Here is a 24,160-nt window from a genome sequence, read left to right on the forward strand (position 1 = left end):
GCAGTTTACTGCTTGTTGATGATCTTGGGCTTGATGCTTTTTGGTTTTAACTTTTTGAAGTGTAACAGTTTAAACCTGCTGTGCAATCGATGGCTTTGAAATGCTCTCTAAATGTCATGAAATATTTGATAGAAATTTATAGCTAAAATATATATCAAGAAAATGATACTGCAGGAAAGCATAAAAAATCATCTGTTTTAACTCTGTTTTTCTGTTTCTAGCTAAAAAAAGAGAGAGAACATTTGGAAAGTGAACTAGAAAAGGCAGAAATAGAACGATCTACTTATGTTTCAGAAGTCAGAGAGGTAAACATAATTGACCAAACTGTTCTTTTTCTTTTGGTTACCAGTTGGCTGGCAAACTAATCTAATGCTTAGCCTCTGTGGCTGAGGAGTTTATGTGCTTGTGACCTTAGGGTAGAACAACACACTAATAACTGAGCAGAAGAAAAGTGGGCATCCTAAGGAGACAAATCCTAAAACTCTAAACTTCATTTCAGCTCAAAGATCTGTTGACTGAATTGCAGAAAAAACTTGATGATTCATATTCTGAAGCAGTAAGACAGAATGAAGAGTTAAATTTGGTAAGAAGCTTGTTCTCTGCTGGGCACAAACTAGGCTCCCAGCATACTTACGAAGCGGAGACTTATTTCAAATCCTGTCTGTTCTGCTAACCTCTTCAGCTTGATATTTTTGTCCATTGCAATCATTTATGTAGTCTGACTTTTACAATTTGTCTCTTTCTCTGCTCCTAACAATAGCATGTCTGGTTCTTAAGACTTTTTCCAAAGTCTGTAAGACTTTCATTCCTGAAACTCTGTGAGAATCAATGTTACACAGTGTAGTTGTACGCAGCAGCAAATACAATGTCCTTGAAGCAACAGACATTGTGCTCTCATCAGTTTAACTTGAGGATTATTCTCTGGTTGTTTTTTCCCAAAGCTTTTGAGGATGCAGCTGTGGTATCCATGCTCTGACTGTGCAGAACGTTTTCCATCCTCCTCTGTATGTACAGAAATTGGCCAAACTCAATGTTAGATTAATTCAGAGTACCCAACCATTCAGCAGCTGGCATCCTAACGTGGCTGAATAGCTGTGCTGGCTTGGTGCATGCACTGTGTTACAGCATGTTTGGCTAGAAATGCTCTCCAGCCTATAATGCTCCTATACCAGGTTTTCTCAAGGAGGAGTTGGATTAACCGAGGCCAGGTCTATAGACCCAAAGATGCATGGTTTTCTAGTTAGAGCCCTTTCACTTCTCATTTGTGTCAATGACGTGTTTGAAGGCTGCAGGAGCGGTCAGATCCTTACTCTGCTTGTGTTTAAAAACAGCATTTTGTTGCTTCTGAGCCAGAATTGGGGCAAGTTGTCTCTGTCACCATGTTTTTGTTGGGTTTTAGTTGATGGGACAACCTGTCACTGCAGGCTGAGCTGCTGATCTCACCAGGGTACTGCCACCAATGTAACTGGGTTAAAATAGTTGATGTAAAAAAACCCCACCACAATAACAGTCTGTTTAAGTTAATAGTATGCTTGGCAAGTCTAGTACAGCATTGCTTAGTATCTGCCTCAGCAACCAAAGCCTCTCGTTTTGAAAGCAAGGGAAGTGGGAATTGAATGCATATCTTACTGTTAATCAGTAAAACGCCAACCTCTTGAATGTAAGAGGCAACAATCTATTATGTCTGTAACAACAAAAGCTTAAAAAGCTGAGCTCCCTGCTAGGGCAGCTTGACTCTGCAATCTGATGATGCTGTGCTGGTAGGAGCGTGAGGAGGTGGTAAACAGCTACCTTCATGCAAATGGCTCAGGAATGCTGTCCAGTGTGTACGAGGAGTTTTTGCAGGAGGCAGGTGAATAGAAATGATGTGATTTTAAAATGCGTTTCCCATTAATTTATAAGGTGAGCAAGGGGAGAAGCTGAAACTGCAGGGGAACACAACAGTTCCCCAAAACATAGAAAACCAGCATCCACCAGTCCAGGTGCTCCAAAGTGGGGGGAACCTTCCAAGAGCGAGACAAATATAATGTGTAGGTTTGGAATCAGTGAGAATTCAGGGCTCTGAGTAGCCTATTGTTCACTTCTTTAATCCCCTGCTGGCTTCCAAGAAGATTGACAGCAGGAGTAGTGAACATTAGCACAGTGCACTTCAGAGGCACAAATCCAACAAAATTGGCACTCGAGCTTCTTGTTAGCACTCCTGTTTGAGGCTCAAGCCTTAAGTGCTGTGGCTGGTTCTGTGTGCTGTGTTGAAGAGCAATCGAAATATTCTTTAAAAAATGCTTATATCCTTTGGAAGGCTGTAGTTTAAGGGCAGCCAGTACAAAGTATTCATCCCTCTTGACTGAAATAGTTTCACTTTTTTTGGATGGAATCTAAACACAATCGACAACTTAATATACCCCTGTCAGTGATTCATGCCTTAATGTGACATTAACAGACTGGTTGAGTCAACATAGTTGTAATAAGTGGTGCTTTATTAAGATGACAAGTAGAGCTTTTTAGTTTATTCAGCAGTAAAGTGACTGTTTAGCCTGAATTAGGAAGATGACAATCTACATTTTTACATATTTGCTGTGAATTAAGTTGAAGTCTGGGCTGACTTTTGCGATAGGAGTGCTGGAGAGGTTTATGTGCTATCAGTATTGCTAATATTCCTACTGGCAGTATAGTTTAAAAGTTGAAAGCACTTCTAATGAAACTGATGCCAACCATGTCTTTTCTTCTGTAGTTTCTGTTCTTTATCTTTACAGATGAAGTCTCTCTTCCTTGACTGTCCTTGTAAACCTCATCATACATGTTGACTAATCCAGTGCGTGCAGTAATTGTTAATAATCTTACTCCCTCTGCAGTCGGTGTGCACCGGGTTAGTCCGTGGGATAGACAGATGAAATCTCTGTGTGTGTGAGGAAAACTGATTTTCTTCGTTACTATTTTGCAGCTGAAAACGCAGCTAAATGAAACACTATCAAAACTCAAAGTTGATCAAAATGAGAGACAGAAAGTAGCTGGTGACTTGCCCAAGGTAAGCAGAGACCCTTAACAGCTGCAGATCTAAATGTTATCCGAGCCCTCAAGATCTGTAGTTTTGCAGTGCTGGAAAATGTGGTGACTCGAGCGGCTTGGGGAGACTGTCTGCCTGGCGGGTGTCTTACTCCGCTCCGTGGTTCCCCAAGTGACTGGGACTGTGGGTGTAAGAGCTCATGCAAGATACCTGCACGTCTGTTGAAATTATAAAAATGCAACTAACAGCTCTGTTTAATTATCCTTTTAAAGGGCCTCTTGTTCATGATAATTTCATGCTAGTGGGAACAAGTGATGATCTGGGGCTGACAAATAATTCTTTAAATAAAGAAACCCAGCCTAACAAACAGCCCATCCCGCAGCCTTACACCCACACCACAGCCTGAAGCTTTTAAATCCAGTCTCAAATGGCAGTGGGTTACAAGTGGTTTACAAGCCATCTGCCCATTTGCACGTGGTTGCAAATCGGCTATAACCCAGGAGACTGCAAATCTTTAAAGTTAGCTCTACGCAAGCTTGATGAGACAAGCAGGTGGGTTACCTCTGCTCTTCCTCAATGCCCGCTCTTGTAAGATGGATTGGAGTGGGAAATCTTTAAGCACGAGAGGTCTCAGTGCTGTCTGTCACCCCAGAAACGAACCTCTCACAGGGGAATTGATAAATGGAGACAAGAATAGCCTGCAGAGTGGCTGAGCTCTGGCTCCAGCCTGTATAAACACCTTGTTCCTTCTGCAGTAGATGCATAGTAAGGAAACTGGGCTGCGTTCTTGCAGGACTGGAGTGGGGAAAGCTGTTGGTGGGGCAGGTTTGTACTGAGACAGGGACATATGATCACAAAAGCACTGCCAGGAGGTGAGAAGGTAAAGGAGACCTGCTGTAATAAGATGTTTAAAACGTTTTGCACAGGGCAGTTGTGTTGGATGTTGCCATAGGAAGTGAGCTGTGCTGTTGTCTGTGGTTCATGGTGTATTCTGAACCAATGCAGGTATATGATGAGGCTTCAAGAGTTCTGTCTGCACTGCTACTCTTGCACAAAAAGTTTTTCTGCACAAGTTTTACCTAGTAACTTGACATGAGGCTATTAAATCTTCCTTGTAGAATTGCTCTCAAATGCAGGCAGGTTGACGTGCAACATGCTGATTGCAGGGAGGCATGTCAATCTTGGCAAATGTGTTGACCGCCTGAGCAAATCTGGCATAAGAGATTTCCCTCTGGACAGTATTTTTCCTGTTTCTCTAGTGCTCTTGGAGGGACGGGGGTTTGCTTCTCAGCCTTTGCTAATTGTTGTGTCTCCCCTGTTTGTGGGTTGGTTTTGATTTTTTTTTTTTTTTTTTTTTTCCTTCCCTCTACAGGCCCAGGAGTCTTTGGCGTCTCTTGAGAAAGAAATTGGAAAAGTTGTTGGGGATGCCAATGTTATTGAAAACAGCGATGTTTGCACACAGTCGGTGAGTGTTTCTTCTGAGCCCATGCTCAGGGGCAACGCAAATCTCATGCAGAGTATGAACTTGGAGAAGTGAGGTCCAGCGAAGGAACGGGATGTGTGCTGCTGGGAGTAAATTAAGGCTTGATGAAACTTCCTGTCCTACAACTTGTCGGGGTGGTGTCCTGGGGCTGCATCCCAAGGATGCATTGGGAGTTCTGCTGTCCTCTGGATTGTGACCTCTTTCGTATGGCTCAAATTTGCAAGGAGGAAGGGGAGAGATTCTGGACGTGAGATCTGAGCTTCCAGTGGGTTCTTGGTTTGGACTGGGCAAAAGTGGAAATATCCCCGGGCTTCTCCCTTCAAGAAGGGAAGCTAAAAATAAATCTGATAATTAAATAAGCTTAAAATACTAACTGTTGGGTTGGTACTTGCTGACATCTGTAATGCCAAAGAAGGCAAGCAGTCTTTCATGCCCTGTAACACCAAGACAGAGAATGACTCTTGCCAGAACATTGACCCTTCTGGGCCTTTGCAGCTGTGGGCAGGAGCCTGTCCTTAGCCACTGGTAGGTGCCAGAATCCAGCTTCAGCCAGGCCTGGCTCCTAGGGAAATTGTATTGACCTTGTTGTAGTCCAGAAGCAAAACGTTGCCAGCCTGGGCTGCAGTAAGCAACAGACTTGAGCACTGCCTCGTACTGCGGGTGGGCAACTCTCCAGACTGATGGTGGTTTTATATCCATTGCAGTTGCAGGGTCTTGAATTGGGTGGACTCTGTCTGGGGTGGCCAGTTTTTGTCCTTGCAGGTAACGCACCTGAGCCGGTGGGTTACTGTTAGCATGGGCGGTTGCTGAACTGCTTGTGTAGCTGCTACTCTGAGTTCTGGCCCTAAAAAGACACCACCTGTACAGGTGCTTGAGTTGTGGCTTAATATCTGTCTTGAGAAATGAGAGCTTTCACACCAACTTCGAAACAGCTTTCTGGAAGGCGCTTGGGAAGGGGAAGGCTAAAGCAGATGCCTTCCCAGCACGTTTTACACAGCTCAGTGGTGTCAGTAGACCTCATTACCCATTTTCTTCTGTTGGATAGAGTGGAAAGAAACGCTGTTGTTTGAGGGGGAGAGGAGCACTTGCTGATAGGACAAATAATTCATATTGACTCCTTTTAGTGGCTGAAAGTAAGTAGCTCCATCAGCTGTGAGAGGAAGCCAGGAGTCTTCTGAGGAGTACTGTAGGAAAGTCTTTTCCTTTCTAGTCGTTAGCAGAAAAGAAATGGCTTTTCCAGAGCGATCGGTCGCGGATGCTGATCGACCCTTGCGTTGGGGGCTCGCTGTGTCCGAGCCAGAGGTGCAGCTGGGCCTGTGAGACCACGGCTGTCCCAACCCTGGGAGCTGGATTCCTGGGAGGGCTGGCAGGCCTGCCGAGCCCTCTCCTGTGCTGCCAGCCGGCGATGGTAGCAGCTGGGTGCTCTGTGTCCTCGGCTGCAGCAGGCTGGAGGAGAAAAGGCCTTCTCAAACCCATGCTTGCCCTCCGCTATGCCTTTATGGCTTATCTAAGTGGTACAGCAGAATGGCCATGACGTTTTGTTGGCCGGTGGCACTGGTGAGCTCTCCTGAGCCAGGTGTCGTTGGATGTGCCCTGTGGCAGCCTGAGTGTGCTAGTTTGATTTAATTGCTATATAGCCTTGACTTGCGTAACCCCTCTGGCTCCTCCAGTGCTCCGCTGTAGCTGTGTGGGCACATTGTGGAACCCTAACTAGCTTTTCTCCAGAATATCCATCGCTTTATTCTGAAGAGGAGTGTGGAAAAACAGTCCTAATAAACCTGTAATTAAGCCTTCATTAGTTAAAAATACATTAATTGTCTAAACAGCTCTCTTGACAGGTAGCCATTGGCAGAGGCTAGAATTAGAATGTTTTCTTTATCTTCTTCCCCAAGCCCTTTTTGCTGCCTTTTTATTTTGAGGGGAAAAAAAAAAAAAAAAAGCTGTCTCCCAAGAAGCCTAAAAACCTAGTTTAAAATAGCTCTCAGATTAAAAAAGGAAGTCTTCCAGCCACTTCCACCTAGCAACAGTGTTTCTCTTTTTTTTTTTTTAAGAAGGACCTGAAAACACATGCTCAAAAATGAGCATATTTGTTCTTTCTGGGTACTGGAACCAACCCACAAAATTGAGAAATGATGCTTGTGTAAACCCTAAAATACATTCTGTGTGTTTTCTTTAGACTCCTTTTCTTTCTATTTTAAACCAGACCACTTAGTTTTTTCTAATCAGCTTCCTTGTCGGTTATGGGACTAGATGACAACTAAAGGGTGCCTTTTAGTATGCTTTAAGGAAGTAATTTATATTCAGCAACTTGCTTAGGCAGTAAACTTATTTTGAAGCTTGTATGAAACCTAATGTGCTTTTTTCCCCCCAAATCTCAGTGTAAAGCACTTCATCATTTAAAAACTGGAAATGCTGTACCTGCAAAGCACGGTGGAGGGGAATCTGTCTGTTCAGCACCTTCTTTAGCTACCGGGTCTGTGATCACAGGGTTCCCCACTACCATCCTCTTCCTCTCTTCATCCCTATATCCCAAAGACATGCTTTCCCCTGAGTCACGGAGAGCATGGGGCTGGGACACAGCAAGGACTGCACGAGTCGACTTTGCCATCCTGGGTTAGCAGAAGCTGCAGTATGACTGTGGTGAGCCCAAATCCATCGGGAGCTGGTCAGGGTTGGCCCCGGGAGGGGTGGGGATGTGTCTGTAACTCATCAGTAAACACCACCTGAGGTTAGTGAAGTCACAAAACAGGAGGGAGAGGAAGCAAATAAGGGAGAGAAGAGCTCTTCCCAGAGATGAGGGCTGGGAGTGAATTGAAAAAGGCTCCTTCATTGCTTCTGCTCGTGGTGGTTTCTACATCGAGGCACATGTGCTTTCATACCCAGCACTGGTCAGTGCTGCAATTCATTCGTTTGCTGGGATGCTAATTGCATTTGCCTTTCTACTGTCATCAGTCTGGTCTAGTGGAAGGTGTCCCTGCCAGTGGCAGGGCGCTTGGAACTAGATGATCTTTAAGGTCCCTTCCAACCCAAACCATTCTGTGATTAATCCGTATGGGATTGCTAAGTGAGATCTCTGTCTTGACAGACCTGATTTTCTACTTTAATAAGAGTAAAATAGGTTAAGGCTGCCTGAATACAGATTCCCAATGATTTTCTACAGTAGAAAAATGTTTACCAGTTGCACTCAAGTAGGAGCTTTGCAATATATGGCTTTGTTCTCTTGCCTGAGCCCAGAGTAGTTTCTGTAATGGTGCAGGTGGTTGAGTTTGATTTACTGCTCGCTCTGTGTTACAGCAAGACTAGCAGCGTTTCCAGCCAAATGGGAGCTGGGAAAGTGGCCCTCTCTGAACTCGCTCTAATTTCTGTGAAACTCCAGGGAGAGATTTGCAACAGCATTATGCATCAGTCTCATTCTGTTGGTAAAACCGCTTTCAGTGGGAGCGGGGTTGGCCGACGCTGAGCGCTTGCAAACACCTCTGTGCTCAGTTTGAGAATTGGGTACTTCTGTATGGCTGACACCAAGGCAGAGTAGCTTATTTTTAGCCGTTAAAATTGAAAGGGAAAGCTCTCCTACAGGTTACTTGCACGTCCGTATTATGAGCTGAATAAGGAGCAGTTACGTGTGCGTTAGATGTGGAGTTTGTACATCTCTGGAGGAGCTAATCAATAAAGGCAATAAAACAGGGATTATATCACTGTTAGCTCAGCAAGACTGACTTTGGGGAGGAGGGCATGCGAGAGTGGAAGAGTCCATTTCGAGCCGTGACACTTCTCTATTAATAAACTGTTGAACTGCTTTTTAAAAATAAAAAAAGGCCTTTTTTTTTTTTTTTTAAAAAGCAAGCTCAGCATTTTCATTTCAGCACAGGAAACGCGTTTTCTAGCTCTTGGTAGCTTTCTTTTTCCCTTTTCTCCGTGCTGACTGATGCTTTGTGAAGTCCTCCTCCAAATCCAGGTGTGCCTGGCAAGCGGGACTTGCCCCGGGGCTCGGAGCAGCGGGTGAGCCTGTGGGATAGCTGGTGGGCAGCAGCCCACGTCCCGAGCCTGGGCGGGAGCGCGGGCGCTACCGTAGGGGTTGGGGAAAGGTGTCTATCTCCAGCCAGCTGCTTCAAACGGTTTCACAGCTGGAGCTGCCTTGTGCTTGGGTGTTACGTACTGCTGAGGCCACCATCCCCCAGATGCTGGTACAGAGCAAGTCCCCAGTGGTCCAGCAGCCTTGCTGTTACAGCTGCAGGGGTCAGAAGTCATCCCTCCCTCCCGCCGGGCGCGCTGCCACGGCGCAAACCACGTGCTCTCATCCACGTGGGGTTTTCTGCCAGGGTTGGGGAAACGTGGGGAGTAACTTCTGAGGCTGGATCAGCTGTGGTTACGAGCACAATTCCTGGAAGCAGCGAGGAAGTGGAGTCCTGGGCAGGGAGGGTGGGAGCCGGAGGTCAGCAATGCTCTCACCGGCGTTCGGTGCGCTCAGGTAGTTCCTTGAAACAGCAAACAGCTTCTTGACTTTGAACCATGTTCTCTTTAACTGTGGCCATAACCCTCCGACTTGCAAGAATTGTTCCCATCTGCACAAGGAGCTGTAATTTTATACGGAGGATCTAATTCTAGGCTTTCTTGGTAATTAGATTGTAAATGAGTTTTTAATGATTTTTTTTTTTTTTTTTGACTTCTTCCAGGATTTGACTGATAAAAGACTAAATGTGGCGGTGAATCTTAACCAGGATGTAGGTCATCTCAAGAAGCTGCTTGTGTCAGTAAGCCAAATGCTCTCAAAGGGACGAGAACACTACCAGCTAGTAGGTAGGTGTGGCTGGTGGCTGTCAGGACGGGCACTGGTCTGTGATGGTGGGACCCTGTTCAGATTTAACAAGTCAGGTGTCAAAATCTGAGACTTTTGATGTGCATATCACCAAAAACTCCCCACAGGCACTGGATTTGTTCCTCTCTGGATCCATTCTTCAGTTAGCTGGGACTGATCTCATGTCCTGTGTCCCTCTCTGGGCGTTCCTCCCTCCCACCACCTGCTGTTTAACGTAGCAGGTTTTCCAGAGTTTTGTTCTCCACGTGCCCGTGCCTTGTTTCCTTTGTCCCAGTTACACGAGTGAAATGTCTACACTTCCATGCTCTGGTTGCTTTGGGAGCTGGAGGATATAAAGTAATCCACTGAGTTTATGCTGAGCTGGCAGCCGTGGCTTGCTGTGGTCACGGGGATATGAGTGTCTGAAGCATCAGGCTGGCATGAACTCTTCATCCAATTACAGGCGCACGAGCGAGGCTTTTATTTTAATATACAGTGAACTTGAAAACCTGGGCCTTTGTGGTTGTCTTCATCATGCTGGTAGACTCCTTAAAGGACCCGGAGGGAGTTAGCTAAGGGTCAGCTAAAACTCGAGACACTAAGCTTTGTCGGGAAGCTGATGCAGCTTGGGGGCCTCTGCTCGATGTGCTGTGAGCCGGGCCTGAAGGCGGGTTGTGAACGGCTCGGTTTGGGAGGCAGCAGAGCCTTGGCACTGAACGAGCTGCTGCAAGAAGTGTCAGAACTCCCTCTCATCTACTGAGGACGGGGACTTGTTTTTTTTTCCTGTTTTAGGTATTTTTTTTTCTCCTGCTCCTTCCTCAGCGTGGGCAGCAGAGCTGGTCTTAAGGGCTGCTCAGGTTCAGGGTGGGGTGAGCCCAGTCTTGCAGGATGGGCTCGGTGTGCGCAGGAGGAAGGTGCTCCCTGCGCCTTGGCCTCTGCTCTGGGCGGCTGTTCTTGCTCAGCCTCCACCAGCCTGGCTTGTTCCTCCGTGCTTCGTCGTGGGCCAGCGCCGGCCAAGCAGCGTGGATTTGCTCAAACACTGCCCTTTGGAAACCGCTCGCTGATGTGGTGTTTTCTGTTTCTCTTTTGCAGAATGAAGTCACGGGGGAATCGTTAATTTGAGGATAGCAGAAGGCATTGTATTATATTTTGCCAAATTAAAGCCTTATTTATGTTTTCACCCTTTCTACTTTGTCAGAAACACTGAACAGAGTTTTGTCTTTTCTAATCCTTGTTAGACTACTGATTTAAAGAAAAAACCCAACTCTGTAGACACCTCCAGAGTTTAGTTTTATAATAAAAACAAAGCTGTTTGGATAATTAGACCTTTACATTCCTGGAGAGACAGTAAACACATAATCTTTTATCTTATTTTGCTCAATAAAACTTGTTCAGAAAACTCCAAAAGTCACCAGTGGGATATAACATTTTAATACTGATGTTGTACACTGTTTTACTTAATTACATTTTTGGAATTAGCTGCCTCCTGACTTCAACCTCAAGTAAACACTCCTTTTTTTTTTTTTTTTTTTTTTTGGTTGCTAATGTAATCAGTTTTTGTAATGGTGTCAGCAAATAAAGGGATGCTATTATCCAATGTGTTCCTGCTCTCTTCTTTTAACTGAACGTGGATGACTCGAGTGACATTTCCAGCCCTCCCCTCCCTGAAAGCAGCATCAGGCTGTACTCAGTGTCCTTGTTTTTGAGCAGAGGAGGAGGCACAAGCTTAAGAAGAGGCAAACTTCAGAGCAAGTATTCTGTTTAAAGAAAAGACAAGATATCCCCAGCCCCATGACAGGTATCATCTTTGAGGAAGAATCGGGGAGTACAGGAGGGAGGAGCAGTTAGAAACGCTGGATTGTGTTTGTGCAGCGGCTGCCAGCCGTGCGCAGGGTATCTCTGCTTGCCCTGGGCCTGACTCCTGGCTGGGAGTCTGGGGTGGGAGGAATTTTGGGGGGGTTGGATGCTTTGTTATTGGGTGCTTTGTTGGGAACAAATCTGGGGAGGGTCTTTGATGGGACAGGGATTCTCCTGGGGGTGTGGGGAGACCAGGTGGCCGCCTTCTGCTCTGGCTGTTTAAGTGTGCCTTAGAGGAACCCGTCAGCTCTGTGGGAGGTGCTTCAATAAGCAAAGTGTGATAGTGTTGCTTAGTCCTTGATAACACTTGAGGACGTGATTATCTGAGGGAAGGCAACAAAACGGGGGCTGAAGTGGATTAGTTATAGAGGTAAAATTGTTCAAACGCCTCGCCCTGAGCTTTTCATGCTCTGGCCTTTGTGGGACTTTTTGTCCTTGGTCACCAACCTCCCTTGACCAGACAGGAGGTGAAGTGAACAAGTTTCTTCCTAACATGTGCCCAGTGGTTTCCTGGATGATGCAAGTCCTGTTGAGAGCTGAGAAATAGCTCAGAAGAGGGAGAGGAAACTGAAAAACCTGTGTTTCCTCACAAAGGCTACCCTGGGCTTTCAGCTGTAGCCACTGAACTGTCATGTTCCTTGGAGATGTTAGTTCACTGAGTGAAAATTCAAATGCTGTTACTCTACCTGATCGATGGTTTGATGTGGAAAGCATTTCTTAGTGCCGGGGACACCTTCTGCAACTAGATCTAAGGAAAACCTGAACCCTGGAGGGTCTCCCACTTGCCCAGGTTATGGTCAGAGGTTGATCCTTTGGCAGATGTGTGGACACCTAATTTTTTGGGTAAATAGCAGCTTAATGGATTCATGCAGATTTGACTGTTTTGGAGCTGTGAAGAGAACCCACCAGCTTTGGTGTTGGTGGTTTGGGCTGGGGCTGTTGTGGTGTTGCTCTCCTTGCGGTCCTGCCCACGTGGAGAGTCCCCACGGCCACCCCAGCTGGGAAGCTCCTTCTCTTTGGAGCTCTGTCACTTAGTAAAACACGTGGTCCTGGAGGCAGGCGCTGGCTGTGGTGGTCGTGTGGGAGAGCTGACCTGAATTTCTGCAATCACATCCTCTTTCCAGCGTGCAGTTGGGTGGCAGCTCAACCTTCCCCGGGATCAGATACTCTCCTTTGGCTCCTCCATGCATCTGGGTCTCGGCTGTGGTTTTGCTCCTCTCCTTTCCCCTTCTGGATAAGGGTAACGGGCAGCAGGGAACCTTCACAAGGAGCTGTTGCCCATCCTCCTTGGGCTCACCAGGTAACAGTCCTCCCAGTCTCTGTGGGTAACCAGCCTCGGGGTGCTCGGAGCCTTCCCGCGTGTCTTGCCACGTGCGTTGCTGGTTGGAGAGCACACGGAGATGGGCACCAGTGAATTCCCTTCATCGTGAGCCTCCTTCCCTGGGTTCAGGTGGGGCAGCTGCTTTGCAAGACCTTGGGGAAGCTGGGGGTGAGACCCAGGTCACACAGGTACCAAGGGGAGCAGGGTGGGCTCCCCTGTATCTATCCCCAGCGTGGTGCGGAGCCGGTTGAGGAGCTGCTGTGTTCATCCTGCCTCCCTCCAACAGCTCGGCTGGAGCGTGGCACGGGTAATGTCCCAGTGAGGACTGGGGTTTCCAGGTGAAGTGATGTCCCTATGTCCTCTAAAAGGTGGTTCTGCAAATGCTGATGGTGCTTTGTTCAAGGAAGAAACGTTCCTAGAAGGGGCAGCAGTGCCTGGAGGTGCAACCTTTGGAGGAGCAAAGGCGATGTGAGCGGGGAGATGGAAACCTGGCCGTGTCTCCAGGCTCTTGATTTTTCTGTTGGGTTAAGCTGCAGAGCCAGGATTGAAGGTGCTGCTGCAGTGCTTAGTTTAAAAGGGGAGAGATTTGCAGTGTCATTCCCTTTCTCTCTTGGCAGAAATCCTCCCGGGGAGAGGATGCGAGACCTTTTGTTTGGAAATTTAAGCGCAGGTTTTTGTTTTGCTTTAAGAGATGTACAGAGGTATTAAAGGCAGCTGTAAAAAGATCCCCTGAAAAGCCCAGCTGAGCAAACCCTAATCCCCTCTCTGAAGGGTGAAGAGAGGTTGGGATGGTTCCCCAGGAGCACTGGGAGGGGGGATGGCTGCTGTTTCATCTCCATGTCCTCTCCAGCCCTTGTATAAAATGGGGCTGCTGCCAGTTGTGTCTCAAACTTGGAAGGCTTTAGCTTGCTGATTTGTCACTCCTGCTCTGAGCATCTGCTGAGATAAAAATCTAAAGGCCATAAAAAAAAAAAAAAAAAAAAAAAAAAGTGTGTGTGAAGCTGATTCATCAATGCAAAGGTAGAGCTGGTACTTGGTGTGTTTGCCCAGGCTGGGAGCCGCAGCCGTGGCAGGAGGCAGGTTGGTGTCTGCCCGCACTAGAGGGAGACAATAGCTTATGGATACAGAGACACTTTTCTTGGAAAAAGCCCAAACAGGGATGTTCAGTTGCTGGCAATGGATTTTATTTTATTTTATTTTTTAAATTGCGAGGCCGGGGTGATTTGCGCTAGCAGAAGCTGCGCACCCTAAGCTCCGTGCGACGCGGTGCTGAGCGCTTTCCAGCCTGGCGCTGGCTATTGAGTGTTGCTGAGCCTGGTTCGTGTACAAAACTGGCTTTCTGCTCTCCATCAGCCCCTTCAAAATGGAAATGAGGAAGGCAGGGGGAGGCTCTGAGCTGTCTGTTTACTCTTGCTGAAGTTGTGCTGCCTCTTCCCTGTCCCTAGGCACGAACCTCCCACCCTTTCCCAGCTGCAGCCAGCAGACGTGAGCAGTAAGTTGTTCATCTCTAGTAGCTGCTGTCGGGTTTTCTCGGGCAATGACTCACCCAGCTATTTATTATTGTGATTAAAAAAGAAATCTCATGCAACTTTAATTCAACCCCGAATAATTCAAATGATTTTGCCATAAAGCCCCTCTCCAGTGATGCAGCTGTGTTTTGGTTTTTTTTTTTTTTTTTTTGTTCCGGGACTGCTGGTGCTGGGGGGTGCTGGTGGTCCCCGTGTCCCCCTTGCTCAGTGTGTGACCTTGGCCTTTTTCTGCAGGACTTTGCAGCGCCTTTCACAGGCAGCTGTGAATTTTCTTGAATCATTCTTTGGTCACCGAGGCTCCTGCCAGGCCGGTTTCGTCAGGGCTCTGCCTTTTGTGTCGGACAGTGGGGTTGTACTGGGGGGCTCTTCTGCAGAACCTGGTGGAAGCTGTGAGAGGGGAGAGCTGCTGCTGGCCAGGTGGGAGTTTCTAAGGAAGCATCCAGAAGGTGAAAACCACCATTTCTGCCTGCTTTGTTGGCTTCAATATCTTGCCTAAACCTTAGCCAGGGTGCAAAGTCAGGAGACATCCCAACTCCAAGGTAAGTGTGGACAGCACCGTGCAAGAGCTTCCCTTCATCGCCTGGACCCTTTGATATACTCAGATTTGTTTGGTTTAAGCACCATCTTCCAGCAAACTCTTCTCTGTGGGTCCAGAGCACGCCTGTGCCCTGACTGGAGAAGAAAGGTCTTGGGGAGAGAAAGTCTCTGGTAGTGCTAGGGGATGCTAAGTCTCCAAAAGCTTTAAAATGAAATAACGATAGCTTGAGTGCTGGAAAAGGAGTAGTTTTTTGTCACCTCCTTTTGGAGATCTAATTTGCTCTTAGAAATCCTGGTGCATAAGTGATACTTCTTCTTTTTTTTTTTTTTTTTTTTTTTGTCTTCCTGTCTGGTGTTCTTTCTAGGGAAAAAAAAAAACCCAACCTGTCTGGGGTGGCTGGGGGGGGAGTGATGGGCGAGGGGTGCTCCTTGGAGGAAGGTTAAGCCAACTGTCTTCATGGAGAGCATCTTCTTTCCTAGACTTGCCTGAAGTAAGCCTGGACTGGCTTCCTGAAGGTACAAATTACGCTGCTTTTGCCAAGAGCTCTTCCTGTCGCACAGGCAGGACTAGAAACCTGAGAGGTGGCCTCAGCCTGTCGGAGCTTCGTCGGGATGTCGTCCTCTGCGAGACTCCACCGAAGCAAATGGGTCAGTAAAGGCCTTTGGGAGTTTCCTAAGTCTTTGTGAGAGACCAGGAGTACAGGGACAACCCATGGGAATGCCAAAACTTGCCTGGGTGATCGCTGGGGGAGGTTTGCCTGTGGTGTGTCCTCTTCCAAAACCCACCTGTCCTCATTCCCAGGCACCTGGTAGAATGTTTGTGGGTTTTTGTTTGTTTGTTTTTTTTTTTTTTTTTTTTTTTTTGTTGTTTTTTTTTTTTTTTTTTTGTTGTTTTTTTTTTTTTTTTTTTTTTTGTTTTGTTTTTTCCCCCCTGAAACTGTCTCCTCCAAACCATTTTATTTTTTTTTTTTAATGGAAGAAACAAAAGCCAGAGTAGGGACCAAAGAACTTGCTCTTGTGTTTTTTATTCCTGGGTGAGGTTCTTTTTTTAACAAAAAATCACTTGAAAACAACTGTAAGTGAAAAATGACTCTGCCAAAACACCCAAAGCCCCCTTGATCCTTCAAAAAGTTGAATTCCCCTTTTTCAGTTGAAAAAGGAGGGGAAAAAAGTGATACTTTTTTTTTTTTTTTTTTTTTCTTCTTGTCTGTTCTTTCTAGGAAAGAAAAAATACCTTCCTTCTGAAATACCTGCAAGGACAATTTAGAACAGCTTGGACACAGTTTTGCCAAACACCCTGAACCTGATGGCCACGAACATTTTCCTGTTCAAGCCTGTCTTTGTCATTCACGGGGAGGAGGGATGTCCTGCTGTCCCCAGCCTTTGCTGGCATCCGTCGAAGCCCTTCACTTCTGTTTCAGCAGAATGTCCAGGAGAAACCGTGGTCCTTCTGGTGTGGATCGGCTGTGGTGCGACACAAACGGCTGATTATTTTAATTAGCATGTGTTTGGGAAGGTGCTGAGGTCCCTGCTCGAAGGGAGCCTGTGTTGACCTCCCCCGTGCATGGGATGGATGCGGGTTGTGCTTTTGGCTCCTGCATCCACAGTGCAACCTGCACGTGGCTCCTCGATGGCTGTTTTCAGCTTCCTGCAGGGATGCTTCTATTTTTGGAGTGGTTGCACCTAAAAATACACCTGCATGCTCCTGGGGAAGCTGGCTCTGCATCACGGAGGAGCTAATTAAACTGGGGGGAAACGCAGGCCCTCAAACAGGGCCTGTGCCATGTTGCTGACGATGTGCTTAAGGCACAAAGAAGAAATAGCCCGAGACCATTTCAAAGCTTATATTCAGAGCCAGCCACGTTTCTGTGGTATGTTAATGCTGCCTGGGGCCATTCTTGAAGACCTGATCTCTTGCTTAAGCAAATAGGCTTGTCCTAATCCAACCCTGTCGAAAACAACCTGAGCTGCATCAGACGCTGGGATATAATTCTTTAAAATCAATAAATATTTCAGGAGCAGAGGGAGTGGGTTTGTATTAGCAATGCCAGTCCTGGCTAGTCATTATTAATTCAATGGATGCAGTTGTAAATTGGCTGAGGAAGCACAACAGCTGAAATTACGGGTGCTGCTTCCCCACTTCCCATCGCTGAGATGTTTTGCTGGATCTTCAGCAAGCCGGAATGGGACCACCAGCCTTCAACCCAGTTGTTAGGCATTGCAAAAAAATATTTGTTTTGCAAATGCCTGGGTCTATGTCTTGGTCCCTGGTTTTATAAAGCTGTGTATGGCAGGACTTCGACTCCTGAACGGTAAATTATCCTCTACAGAATGTTTGTCCTAAATCTTCAGCTCTTGGGCTCCTGTGATGGAGAGATAGTCTTGGATTAAAGAGACTGTGCAACCTGCTAACTGCACTGACAGCAGCGGGCTCAGGCCCCGTTCCCAACCCAGCAAGGCATTCTGTTACCGTAAGCTTCACGTTTCCCCAGCTGGAATAAGGAGAAACCGATACCTCTATTCTTTCAAAGTGCTTTTGAAACCTGATGAAGAAAAACACCAAGAGAAACGTGTTGTTGGTGGGTGTGGGAGAACCCAGCTCCCCTCTTTAGTAGGTATTTGTAGGGGAAAAAGCCTGAAAATGGGACGTTTGGGGAAACAAAACTTCTATATATGCGTATAATATATTTGATTTAATATATATTTTATATATTATGTATATTTTTATATATAGACATGCACACACCCCACCTCCTCTTTCAGCTGACTTTGCTGGGGAGGGTAGGTGGGTTCTGTGCTGATGTGGGGGGGATGCAGGGCTGGTGCGTGGCTTTGTGGCCATGTCCCCATACAGTGTGGGGCAGAGCGCTCTCGGCCTGGCTCTCTGCCCCCTGGACGAGAGGTGTCCTTTGAAGAGCCATGCAGCACACAAGTTTCTCTTAAACATACCTAGACGTGTCGCTGCCGGGCGCCCGGGGGCTGGAGGGGCTGTACAGGCAGAAAGAGAAACTGTCCCCAAGTTTGCTTTGCTCTGGGATTCCTCTTGCTGCCAGTCGGGGCGAGTTTATCGTAAATCTTGCGGTATTTGAGAGTTTTTGGCAAGTCTCTGTTTGCAGGGTTTTGTAACCAGTGTCTCGGCTCCTTTCAGCAGCTGAAGCAATTTCATCCCTTAGAGCTGGGTAACGGGGTGAGGGTCTGTGACTGGGACCAGGAGAGGGTCCCCCTGTGACTGTGTTTAGCATGGCTTGTGCCAGCTGGGGCTCTGATCTGGTATATACACACACATATGGATACGGATGCATCATATTGATGTATTTAACCCATAAGGCTCGGAGCACTAGTTCCTAATTTGCAGTTAACGTTGCCCGAGGATGGCGAAACCCAAGCACGCTCGTTTTCTTACCTTTTGCTTAAGATCCATGGTGGAGGCTTATCTTATAGTACTTGAATCCACATTTCAGGATCAGCCTTTGCAGTTGTCCCGGCTCTCCCGGCCCCGCAGCCGGCAAGAGGCTGCTGATACAGCAACCGGCATTAACGCGAGGGCTGCTCCTGATTACAGGGGCTGCTGTGTATCTCCGCAGCTGACAAAAGCCAGAGAGGGGGGGTGCCTCCTGTTAATAAGCTGCATGTGCTCCCCAGCAGTGATATATTGATGTGTTTGTAATAAATATCCTCTTTTAAAGGGCCACATACGTATTCTGTGCTAATCCGCTCGCTGCAGGGCCGCTCACGAGGTCTGTAAGCGTGGGCCTTGCGTGGCTGGTGTTCACATTCATCGCTGGTACGTTAGGTCTTGTACTTTCTGAAGGGGAGCGATGATGAGAGTAATAAAGGCTAGCTGTGCTAATTATTCTCATCCTTGAAGCTTAGAGGATGGAGGTGCACCGCCTCAATTAGGAAAAATGGGGAGCGATAACCTGATGATAGAAAAATCTTCCATTAACCAGTCCTGCTGGAAATGGGAGGCTCCTCCTCCGCTTCCCCCCGTCCGCCTCTGCCAAACGCCTTCAATAGGATGGAATAATAGTGAAAAAAAAAAAAAAAAAGGGGGGGGGATTAAATGTCGGGGTGACCTGTAGCGGTGGAAGGTGGTGGGGAGCTGCTTGTCCTTGGCAGAAACCCTTCTAGCAGCGGGCACCTCTCTGTGCCGGGACAGACGCGGTGGCGAGGACGTGGAGCAGAGGGAGCACCGCCTGTTCGTTGTGGCAAACCTGAAGCTGGTGGGATGGAAGGGCACGTTAAACCTTCCTTTCTGGTGTTTACCTTACTCTCCCCCTCGGGTTGCGTGGACTTTAATTTTGTTAAAATCTGATTAAAATATTCCGTTACCATTTGCTCACCGGCTGCATAATAAATGCACTGTGTACATCGTGAGCAGCGTGAGGGGCATCTTACGAAACGGAGACAAGGACTCGGATTAAAGCAGCTAAGCTTACATAGACCAACAACCACACAGGCTTTGAACTGCTGCATCCTGATTTTATTCAATGTTTTCCACTCTTTTTTTTTTTTTTTTTTCTACTTTCACCATTTTTCTCCCACAAAAAAACCCCCTCTTTTATGTGACACCCCCGAGTCTTTTCTTGTTGCTGCTGACCAGGGAGAAGGATGTATCCTGCAGACAGGAAGACTTTAAAAACAGGTTTGTACTTGACAGAAGACAACGCTCCCAACTCCGTACACACCGTTTTCCATTCGGTGGTAGCTCTCAATGAATCCTGTGTGCTGGCTGATAAAAATGCAACATCAATATTATGCAATTTCCTACCTCTGTCTCACAGGGCTGCAGCATAGACACTTAACAGAGATCATCTTAATTTTCTGAAATATTTACATGATGCAGAGAGCAATGGTAAGGCCAGGGGTGTATTTAATCAGCTTTGGGTGATTCACACGTCTGCCTACCTGGCTTTAGGTAGCTTGGTTACCAGACATGGGCAGCAAGTGGGGAAGGCAGCCTTGGCTTTGTGGGACCCTTCTTCTTGCGTGGTCTTGTCTACTCTCAGTGGTTTGGAGCTGCAAGATGAGCCAAGCATCAGCCTGGCTCATCTGCAGCAGCCTGGCAGGGAATTTGGGAGAGGTGTGAGCTCTCCCTTGCTGCTCTCCCAAGGTAAGATTGAGTGGTGGAGCCCCCGGGAGGTGCATGATGCTCCCTCTTACCTTTTCCAGTTGTTTTGGGGATGAGGATGGAGATTTTCCTCACCAACAGCCACCCTGCAGCAGCTGGAGATGCCTCGTGGCACGGAGCTGGCATTGGGGCACCTGCCTCCATGGAGCTCGTTTTGGGGGGCTGGGGCATGCTGCCACTCATGAGCGGGGTTGTCCCTCCGTCCTCTTGCTTTGGGATGCTGCTGTGGGGGGAAACCCTGCTGATGGGTGCAGGTGATGCTCCGAGACCTTTTGCTCCCTCATTGCTGAATCTGGGGAGCAGCATGCATCCTTCACGGCTGCAGGGATGGGGCTTTGGATTCATCTCTGTATATTTTTTTTTTTTTTTTTTTACCTTTTCCTCCTCTTGCAGGCAAAGAGGGAGCCTGAAGGGGAAGGATTGCCTCCTGTTCTTAGCACTGGCGGAGGAGGTGGCGGTGGAGATGAGTCATCTGTCTAGCAGGTCGCTTCTCCCCCCTTCAGCGCTGCTCCCACGCGTGAAGGTGGTGGTTCTCCTCCTTCCTCATCAAGGGAAACAATAAAGCTGTCGGAGCCCGTTGTCTCCCGCGGCGCGAAGCCCCAGTTGCTTTCAGCGATGCCTTCAGTGAGAGCAGGTTGGGACCCTTCGGTGGGGACAGGGAGGCCCTCCAGTGCCACTGCACACCTCCCAGCCCCAGGGGCACGTGCAGTTTTGTACCTCACCTAAGGGGAAATAAAAAAGGCTTTTGAGGGACAGCGAGAACCAAAGCCCTCCAAGCCCTTGCCCTGTTTCCAGCAGCAGCCGGCACAGGGCAGAGCCCAGGGCTGGGGCAGGGTTGTGGTGATGCTCTCCCAGCTCCTGGTGACCTGCAGCATGGGATGTCCTGAGCCATGTGTGGTTTCCATGTATTTGGGAACCACTCGTGAGCTTATCCTGTCCCCCCTGGAGCCCACCTAACCTTGGTGTCCCGAGGCAAGGAGATCCACTGATGAAACACATGCACTTGCAGGGATCCATCATTAAATCCTATATGATCGTCGGTCCTGTGTTTACAACCCCAAATGTGAACAAAGCTCTTAAAGCCTGCAAGATTTGTTCCAGAAATTCCTAGCGTGTTTCAGCAGCTCCTGGGAACTGATTTCATATTTAGTACAAATGTTTCCCTGGCCCCTGTGTGCAGAAGGTGAGTGAACGGCTCATGCAGCAGCTGCTGATGCCGCAGCTAATTTTAGCCCCAAATTCAGCAACTAAGCAAATGAGCAGAGGCTGCCCAAAGGCTTCAGCTTTGCAACTTCCCCTCGCAACAGCAGGATTTGATTTGGGTGAGTGGGTGCTGCTCTTTAACTCGGTAGGAGCTGGGTTCAGACACCGCTCTGGGTCCCAGAAGTTTGAAGCAGGTTGTCCTTAGCAGACCCAGAGAAATCAGATTCAACATCTTCGCAGCGCTCACGTGTGCTGCTTCAATCAGTTGTCCCAGTGACTATAAGTGTTGGGTGAAGCAGCCAAGCCTGGTGGCTTCTCGTCAGCTATTAGGGAGCCCTTCAAAGGTACACGTGGGCCAAGAGATGGAAGGGGGTGGGTGATGCTGCAGCTGGTCTGATGATGCTTGGCTTTGGGAGAAGCTGAGCGTGTTCCTTCATGTCTTTAGGACCGGTGGTTGTCACACAAGGGTTTTGGGGAGAGAAGTGGCTTAGAGGTTGGTGGAGTGTGGAAGAGGGCAGGGGCTAGAAGGGGACGCTGGTGGCAGTTTCAGGTGGTGCCAGTTTGGACTCAAGGAAGGGAAATAAGGTGGGTGTCTGTCCTGCCATGCGTGGGATCAATGAGGAGGAACACTGCCTTTCCTTCAAATGTTGACTGGCCATGGTTTTCCTTGGGTCCATCCTAGAACTTGGCAGCACTTTGTGGTTGGTGGCTGGCTGTGGCCGGGGTGGCAGAGATGTCACCTGTGTGAGACAGGAGGGCCAGGTGGAGAGGTGTGGTGGGTTCTGTGGGGGGACTGGAGCTGGAGGGTGGCTTGATGGAAACATAAGTCACGCACAACTCCAGCAAGCCCGGCTGCCTTCTTGCTCAGGGTACTATAAGATGCTCTTGGCTGTTGTTTTTCTTCGATTTTTCTCAGGAACTTCTTTGGTGTAACTCCAGTTCCCCGTGAAGACAATATTTCTACTCGTGGTGACGTCCTCGCTCGTTTAGCTTAGCCCTAAGCTTCCCCAAGACGTAAGCTGGTGCCTCCCACCTTTACCCCGATGTCCCTTGTTTCGGGCAGCAGTACGTGCCTCCTCCTGCTGCGGATGCTGCTGGGGCCTCCTGGGGCTCTGCTCGTGGTGGGTGGTAGAAGAAGCCGACGAGTCTCTCGCTGTTTTGTGAGGCCAGGGGCTGGGGTGAGGTGAGATTAAGGGGAATCAGCAGCGGGTGGGTGTAGGGGGTCTCGATTCCGCTGCCGCGTGGTGTGCACGGAGGGTCGTGGCAAGGGATGTGCCCGCGAGAGGCTGGAGCAATGTCTGGGCCAGGTGTCTGCTTTGGTGCACCGAGGTGGGTGATGCTGGGGGCATACAGTCGTCCTTCTCCTCCTCCTCCTCCTCTTCGTGTACTGTGGATCTCCCTTCTTGCTCCTTCAGGCCTCCGCTCCCATCCGTACCACCCCCACCCGTGAGAGCAGGGGTTTTGTCAGCAGCACCTACGCCACTTCGCTGTGTGAAACGGGCTGTGCTGGAGCAAACACCTTTAGGGGACGTTGCTCCCAATCCGGGGTCCTTGCTGACAAGCGGCTTTCCCTGCCGGGGCTGGGCTCCTGCCCTCCTCGAGGTCTGCAGGAGCCGGCGTCTGCCGGTGCCTGGCAGCGTCCAGGCTGCTTTTCGGCTCCAGCGCGAGGAAGAGGCGAATTTGCCAGTGACATTTTGGGATTAAAAAGAAATTCCCCGCCCTCGTGCGCGTGGCTGAGCCCCATCAACACCGCGAGAGCATGGGCCACAGCGATCTGCTTCCCCCGTCTGCCCGTCCATCCGTGCGCCCACAGCTCTTCCTGCAACCCCACTACTCGCTGGCCTTTTGGCTCTGTTGTGCTAGGAGAGGTCAGAGCAGATATTAATCTCTAGGGTTTGGGTTTTTTTTTTTTTTTTGGCTATTTATAAAGTGTAGCTTGAACTAAAAAGCCTATTGTAGCAAATAGTAGGCTTCTTGTGTGGCATCCTTGAATAGGAGGGGTGTTATCCCGTCCCCATGACAACAAGCATTTGAATTAAGAGCCGTCTACTCTGAACAATTTGCTGTCACATGGTTCGGAGGAAACACTTTGAAACCCTTGTAGTCTTTTCAATAGGCTTGATTGTTAGAGTCTCCCAAACTTAATCATTAACAGGGTTCTGCAACAGATAATTACTGTGCTTTGCATTTTTCTGCTCCGCACGTGACCAGCGCAGTCCCGGGGCCGTAGGTCGCCGTTAGCTCTTTCTCTTCTTGGAGGAGGTGGATGAGAGAAGTGGTGGGTGACGGACTTTGGGCAGCCTGAAAAATCTAGGCAGTGGCCCCAGGCGCTAAGGGGTGGATGATTTGCAGGAGGGGAGGCTGAATCCCACTTGGAGGCGATGTCTGCCAGAGCGCCCACGTAATGCGTGGGACTTCCTTTGCTTCCCTGGAAATAGCCAACCCGCTGCCACGTTTCCTTGACCATGCAGCAGTCATAAGCGAGGGGTTTAAAATATATCCTAGTGCTTTGCCTAATTGCAGGGCTTGGTGGAGGACAGTTGGGTGCTGACTGCTCTACTCAGTGCCTGGAAGAGCCAGACCTGTGATGGCAGCACCAGTTGCTCCAACTTCAACCATTGACATATAAATATCTTCATTTTTTTGTTGTTGTTGTTGTTGGTTTTTTGTTTGTTTGCTTTTGGCTAATGAGTTTTTATTGCCCAGGTGAGGGGACAGCCATTTTGCATCCCACGGAAGGACCACCTGCGGGATGATCCCCGCAGGACCCAACGTGCAGGGCTCTTCCCCCCAGGCACCGTGGGCTGGTGGGAGCATCGGGGCCGCCCTGGTTCAGCCGATGGGCTCCTGGCTGCGTCAGGGGCGTCCCCTTCTCCTGCACTAACACGATTTGCATTGTGCAGGAGGAGGTGGCAACAACCTCATTTGCAATTTCTGTGCCTGCCGCACACCTTTCAGACACGGTGTGTTTTAACGGGGTGCTAAAATAGATGGGGCCCGGCTGGCAGGACTGCTGCCGTGAAAAGAAACAGGCGTGAAAGAGCTTTGTGCACCTTCAGAATGTGACCTTCAAACCACGACAATGTGCTTGGGTGGATAAGACATTCCTGTCCCTCCTTGGCCAGGGCAAGCCATGCTTGGGAGCAGCCCGGACTCAGCGGGTCAATAATGCCATTGGCACCCTTGTGTGCTGCCACCCATCAAGTGACACGATTACGTCTCCATCGGTTGCAAGGTATAACGTAAATTATGTCACCGTGATAGAAGTGTTTGGGGGGATTCATTTCCTCTGCCTTTGGC

General features: G+C 48.5%; 1 protein-coding gene across 7 annotated transcripts in view; it reads left to right on the plus strand.

The window, feature by feature from the left end:
• KTN1 (kinectin 1) overlaps positions 1-10,874 on the plus strand; it is a 77,822-nt gene extending 66,948 nt beyond the window's left edge. For 5 of the 7 annotated variants that reach the window (XM_033009748.2, XM_033009752.2, XM_033009750.2 and 2 more), the window contains 6 exons: positions 222-305; positions 500-583; positions 2,942-3,025; positions 4,377-4,469; positions 9,161-9,284; positions 10,375-10,874. In XM_033009748.2, coding sequence (XP_032865639.2) covers positions 222-305; positions 500-583; positions 2,942-3,025; positions 4,377-4,469; positions 9,161-9,284; positions 10,375-10,379 — 474 coding nt within the window. In that variant the 3' untranslated portion in view covers positions 10,380-10,874. The remainder of the gene's footprint in view (positions 1-221; positions 306-499; positions 584-2,941; positions 3,026-4,376; positions 4,470-9,160; positions 9,285-10,374) is intronic. The other 2 variants (XM_033009751.2, XM_033009754.2) reach the window with 1 other exon arrangement.
• The last annotated feature ends 13,286 nt before the right edge of the window (positions 10,875-24,160 follow it).

The sequence above is a fragment of the Tyto alba genome, unplaced genomic scaffold (genome assembly GCF_018691265.1).
Source record: "Tyto alba isolate M040663 unplaced genomic scaffold, T.alba_DEE_v4.0 Super-Scaffold_29, whole genome shotgun sequence".
Lineage (NCBI taxonomy): Eukaryota > Metazoa > Chordata > Aves > Strigiformes > Tytonidae > Tyto > Tyto alba.